The sequence below is a fragment of the Buceros rhinoceros genome, unplaced genomic scaffold, assembly GCF_000710305.1.
Source record: "Buceros rhinoceros silvestris isolate BGI_N320 unplaced genomic scaffold, ASM71030v1 scaffold27973, whole genome shotgun sequence".
Taxonomy (NCBI): domain Eukaryota; kingdom Metazoa; phylum Chordata; class Aves; order Bucerotiformes; family Bucerotidae; genus Buceros; species Buceros rhinoceros.
In genome coordinates this window covers 1-6,240 of record NW_010404650.1, presented here as the reverse complement: position 1 = coordinate 6,240, position 6,240 = coordinate 1, and the positions used below count along the sequence as shown (strand labels likewise).

Genomic DNA, 6,240 nt, shown 5'->3' with positions numbered 1-6,240 from the left:
AACACAGAAGCTGTTTTCACCTTGGCGGCACCTGGACAGAGAGGCAGTGTTACCTGTGCCGTTGGTGTCATACTGTGCAAAAGCACTAGTGAGTTCAGACCTGTGAGCATAAATCTTCTCTTGTAAGGTCTTTAAGGCAGATGATTCTATTGTACCCACCCTAGGAGGAAAAAAATGAAAAGCAGATCATTAAAGGTTTTTAATCTGCTAGCATTCTATGCTCTTCAACATTCATTAGCAAATTCTTACATCCTTTAACACGTAGTATGTTCATGATCATCCTAAAAAATGAACATTGAGGGGAAAAAAAAATAACACCACCAAACCAACAGAACAGAAAAAGCCCCATAAGAATAATCTGAATTTATGAGATAATTGATGAGATAGATAGATAATTATGAGTTTATGCAGGTAATTCTAAGCTGCTTTGCTTTAGTAAATCTGACCACAGTGCCAGGCATGGCAAAGCTGCCATGATAAACTTTTTGGACTCAATTCATAACAGGATTTGTCCAGATTAACGCTGCAGCCTTAAAGCAGACCTGACAGACAGGCGCAGGCCTTGCACGAGTCCCTGACAATTGTTTGTTTTAATGTCTTACCACGTCTAATTACCTTCAGGAGTTTCTCAGGAAACCAAGTTAGAGCACTTGGAACATGTTTTGTCTACTGAATTAGTTTTTAAATTGAGAAATAGAAAAACAAGGAAAACCAAGGAAAACAGATGCCTATTCAGTTATTCAGCCAGATTATAGATTTGTGGCGGGTACTCACAACATGCTAAGTGAGCACACGCGCACCACATACGACACACAGCTTTACCTCTCCGGAAGATTCTGCCTGCGGGTGTACTTGCTGACTTGATACTGCACAAACCGAGGAATCAGTTCAGGATTCAGTTTGATGTACGCTCCCCGGTTGCTCCCCTCTTCATAGTAGTTAGAGGCAGAAAATATAGTAATAACCTGAACACAGGAAACAAAGAAACTGGATTGGCTAGAAAACCCCTTCTGGAGACTAATTTCTGAATCTGATCTTACAAAAACACACAGGCTACAAATTTAAGTGTCTACATATAAAACCAGAGATCAACAACTATGCTGTCCACCAAATTGCTCTCACTTTTTGACTCAGAGCTCCAGGCCTGTATTTTTGGCCTGTTGCTAGAAAGACTTCAGTTCAGAGGACAATGTGAAATAATACGCTATTTAACAGAATCCTCTTTCTAAGATAGACCTGTTTTTCAGGATTTTTGCTGGCCTCCTGATACAGCATGTCGGGAAGCAGGACTAGAAGAGAAATTACTAAGTTAACACGTTTCTAGAGTCTTAGAGTATCTCTTGCGCCGTATTTACACAAAACTCTTCTCAGAGATTTTGTTGATATTCATTTGTTTTCACAAGAGTATTAAGCCAGTTCCCAGTCCCTGAAGCTGTAAAGAATTTTGTTTGTCAGAACTCCATAATTTGTTTTATCATCTATCTAGCACACAATTCCCCCAAACCTATTTTAAAGAAGTCACACTTTTTTTTAAATTAACTTTGCAGACAAATCCGCTGTACATGTGCCTGTGAAATTCACAGGAAAACTCTCCTTTACATGGAAGCATCTTACCTTGCCATCATGACTGATCTCATAACCTTCTGGCTTAAATTCATGAGACCTGATGAGCATCTTCAGATTATACCTTTTAAACAGCTTGGCAGTGACATCAGGACCAAAGTAACAACCTCCTCCTCGACGCTTGTTTGGTGTACAACCATTTTGGCTTCTTGGATCACTCCAGAGAATGTCAAAGATCTACAAATCACAAACTCAAGCAAGTGAGGACTGACAGTAAGTGAGGACTGACAGGCTATGTCTGTCTCAAGTCCTGGCCGTAGCAAAAGCCCACAGTACAGGGAGAAGACACACCTGAGCTAACAGGTAGGACTTGCGTTTTCTTCCTTCCTTTCAGAGGGCACTCCTTTTGGCTGAAACTTTTGTTCTACTTTCCTTAAGAAACATTATTTAGATTTTGGATGATCTTTTTTTCAGATGATTGTCATTTCAGAAATGCACCTTCTTTTTACAGCTGAGGTTTCCAGACTCTGATAGGTGTATCAGGAACGGTACCTGGGCTATTTCAAAGAGAGCGAAACCTGCCTTCTTCCTGTGCAAGCACGAGAGGCATTTTCTATTTCCCAGCACAGACCTGATAACCACATGGGTCTGTGGGTTTACCTAAACTAAGCGTGGGTGCATCTGCTCTAAACATGACAGGAGTTGCCTTTGGCTTTATTTCCTTGGTTATCTCATGTTTCAAAACAAGATTTTATGTATTAGCATTTTAGCAAGATTCAGTCATGAGGATGAAATACAATGGTTTGAAATCACCTAACCTAATAATTCTAGTCAGTATCAAACATTAGGCAAAATGTTTTTGTTTAAACCTCACTGGACGAGGTTTACATTAACACACTCCACCTTTGTGAGCGTGGCTCAGCAGACACTTGGTTAGCTGGAGGAGTGTTAGCTTTGCAGGGGATTGCAAGTGCCCATTATATTAGTTCGTAGGTCAGATACGTATCTTAGGAAATCACATTTTCAGAGAGAGATTTGTTTCCCAAGAAGCAAAAGAAAACTGTCTGTCCCTTAAAGCAGTTGTCCGAAGAGAAGCTCAGAAAAATAAACTTTTATAAATATCAATTCTGTGCTTCTAAATCACTGTGCAAATTAAGCTTTTCAAATTTTCCCAAATTATTAAATTACAGTATGACAAGAGCTCCATATTGCCTCTAATATTCCCGAGGAAATGAACAGCCGGAAGACAAAAACTTCCCACTCTGGAGTAAACTGTCTGTAGATCTCAGGAGTTGGTGTTTTTTTGGACAGTATCAGCATTTTGCTGCCAAAACCACAGCCAAAAAAAGGTGGTCACTATCACCAATAATTACAAAGTCTGACCTACTTAAACTGACAACCATGTATGTACCCCCAGATCCAGCCACACGAGGGCATGCAAACACATTTCGTACCGAGCAGTTTCCTTCTAACGGATAAGAAAACATTGGGTAAATCGTACTTGTAAGTAAAGTAAGCCTTTATTACCAGGTCTACAAAAGGCATCGAAATAACTAGTATGCTCCCAAGAATGATGGACAGACAGTTAACAGACAGTTCCCTCAGACTCAAACACACTGCCTGAACAGAGGACCTGCTGGTTTTGGGAGGGAGGGGTTCCGTATCACACTGTCTTTAGTTTTACCTACTTGTTTCCATTCCTTCAGGGCAGGATCTGGAGGCAAATTTGAGCCTGGAGGTTCAGTGGAGCCCAAGGAGGAGATGCGTTGGGTTTTCCCTGCAGCATTCTGGTTGGCCATGTGTTTACTGGGTCGGGTTGTGGGAACTCTTTCCTTCACTTGGTCGTGTCTGTCACTCACTGACTTCGGTGGCCGCATCAAAGACTTCAACTTTTAAAAAAATAAAAATTGTAAGAGTTACCGGAGCACAGATACAGAGATGTCAGCTAGAAGGCACATCAGTTCCCATTCCCCATACTCAGTATGGAACTCTCATAACGTCCTCAACTCACAGGTTTGTTAGAGACTGCAGGTGTTTGGCACTTGCAGAAATTTTGCTTTGTGTCTATCAGTGACCCGCCTCTTCAGAGCTGCTGTCATATTCTTATCCCGACACACAGACTCATTCCCAGCCACAGTCACTCATAAGGTCTCACCATACAGCAAGCACAGTCTGGGCTCAGGGGTGACTCTTAGGTGTCCAGCTTCACTGGAAACTGGAAAGACACATGTACACTGTACTGAAGGTGAAGCTGTGTTCACTCCTGTTCTGATAGAGTGGCATGCTGCTAGGGTCATTTGGCTAAAATAAATGGGCTGTCGGGAGGGTGACAGTGAAATTGATGAAGATTACATAACGCCCATTTATTGTTAAATCAACCTCCTCCAATACGCATGGGCATTTGCTTTGTTGGAGCTGTGTGCTATGGCTACATGAATGCTCGTTAATACAGGCTCCTCTCCAGGGAGTATCTTTTCTCATTGGAAATTTTCTCATACTAGCTCATTTCTGGACCAAAAAAAAAAACCAACCCCAACCAATAACAACAAAGCACACACCCCCAAAACCCTCCAAATTCTACTGTTTAACAAAGAAAAGGACTGATGCAAACCAAAATGCAAAACACTGGGGAATTCCCCAGTGCACTGACCGGTATTTGAGACCTGTCAGTTGCCAGCTGTAACAATTAAAATACATCAGTTGGCCTTGAGTGACACTGCCCTGAGTTGTGGCCCACACATGTCTCATTAGCAATGCTCTCCTCTGACAGCAACTTCGACCTGTTAATTAGGCATTTTGCACATCCCTCATCAGTAACACACTGAGCCCAGCCTTGGTGAAAGCGTGGGCAAAACACAGCTCACAGTTAAGACACCTCACACCTGTAGTGAGGCACACAGTTTTAGTGTGCGTTGGTACAGCCAACGGACCCTAGACTCCAATGATCTGAATTATTCATTGTCCTTTTTCACATCTTTAAGAAACAGACATACACCTGAGTGTCCTGCAAAGCAGTTATTTCTGCATTAGAAAACATGAGGATGAAAGAAATAGCTCTAGATTCCACAGACACTAATGACAAGGTACACAAGGTTGCTTAAACATAGGTATCTTGTGCCATCTGGGATCCTCCTGTAAATTAGTGTGAGGTGGGCAGATATGAATCAGACCTAAAGAAGACTTTTTCCGAAGGCAGGCAGAGGCCAGAGGGGACATCCCTAGATTAGACGGTGTTTCTATAAACAGCACTGGAGACATATGCCTGAGCAATAAGATGACCTGGATCTCCACCAGATATCCTGGATCTCCCTTGATTACAAGGAGCCTAAGCAGTCTGATCATGAGCAGACATCTTGATTTAGTTGTCCAAGTAGAGACCAAATCCCACACCATTTTCCACTAATTTGAAAGAGCTGTGTTTGCTCACCATTTAAAAAACCCCACAAACCAGAACAAATCCAAAGGCCAGATCTTGAAGTTTGATCAGGCTGGAAAGGCTCTCCCACATGTGCAAAGCTCAGCTACTGCCAAGGGAGCGCCTTACAGGTGAAGAACTACTGCCCCACAACAGATGGCAGAAGCGCAGCCCCAGGACAAAAGGCAGTGCTAGAAAGATGTGGCTAGATATTGATTTCTAAAGTGTTTAGAAATGCCTGTGAATTAAGTACTTTTCATACTTGCTGGCTACTGCGTCATCACTGCAGGGAGGTATCTAAAGTGCTTTTAGGTATTTCAAAGTCAAAAGACCCACATTATTTTACAGCAGCCAAACAATCCACTCCCCACACCTACTGAAACCTTCCTTCCTAAGCACTGATTTTGAAGAAAAATAAGACTCTTTTCCATATGTACCTTATACAGCAACCATTTCCTCTCCTAATGCAAACAACTTCATCTTAGCATTTGTACTGCTAAACTTTTTAAAGAAAATGGTATTACCCCTGCATGAATGTGATCACTTACCTTATTTCTCTCAAGTGTATTCAGGAAATCCAAATCTGTGGTGTCTGAAATCCCTCCGTGTAAGATCAGAACTTTGCTATCAATTATAGTGGCAAGGGGAAGCCAGCTAAAGATATCTCGCAGAAGACACAAAATCTCTTTCCCATGGTCCTGTAAAACATACTTTTATATTAGATCCTATTTCTGGCAGATTCTGTTGGTTCCAAGTTCGAGATTTAGCTGAAGTGTCTGCCAGTCTGTATGAACAGTTCCATTCAGGTGACACCCCAAGCTGCAACATTGACAAACATGTTCTGACATCTACTTTAGGGCCATTTGATTGTCTCCGTAGTGTTCAATTTTTCTTTCACATTCACCTCTTTTTGTATTCTTGAATGGCCTTACGGATGTCATTTATTTCATCCCATAGATCTCTGAGCACGAAAGGCTAACACTTAAAATTGTTTTGTCAGTTTATTCCACTGATAATCCAAAGTAATTTCAACTACATTACTAAAGTCATTCTATACTGCACCTAGATAAAATGTTTGAAAGTTTCCTTGTTGACACAGGTTTCACTTTACGTGTGCAAGCTTACAAAGAAAATATAGGGGAAGGAGGAGAATCTTACCTTGTACTTCTTTGAAACTTCTTTTGTGAAGCCGTATCTGAAAATAGGACAGCATCATAAACTGGTTTTCAGTATGCTCTTCCTGCATGATTTTCTGTGCTATA

The 6,240-nt window shown here is 41.5% G+C and overlaps 1 protein-coding gene across 1 annotated transcript in view; it reads right to left on the bottom strand.

Annotated features, from left to right (window-relative positions):
• The window catches only part of LOC104491101 (serine/threonine-protein phosphatase with EF-hands 1-like), a gene marked incomplete at its 5' end in the record, with an annotated part of 8,931 nt that extends 2,758 nt beyond the window's left edge, over positions 1 to 6,173 (bottom strand). Inside the window, 7 exons of the mRNA XM_010133464.1 lie at positions 54 to 160; positions 823 to 965; positions 1,615 to 1,800; positions 3,252 to 3,263; positions 3,390 to 3,452; positions 5,527 to 5,676; positions 6,137 to 6,173. Coding sequence (XP_010131766.1) covers positions 54 to 160; positions 823 to 965; positions 1,615 to 1,800; positions 3,252 to 3,263; positions 3,390 to 3,452; positions 5,527 to 5,676; positions 6,137 to 6,173 — 698 coding nt within the window. The remainder of the gene's footprint in view (positions 1 to 53; positions 161 to 822; positions 966 to 1,614; positions 1,801 to 3,251; positions 3,264 to 3,389; positions 3,453 to 5,526; positions 5,677 to 6,136) is intronic.
• Positions 6,174 to 6,240: the final 67 nt, after the last annotated feature.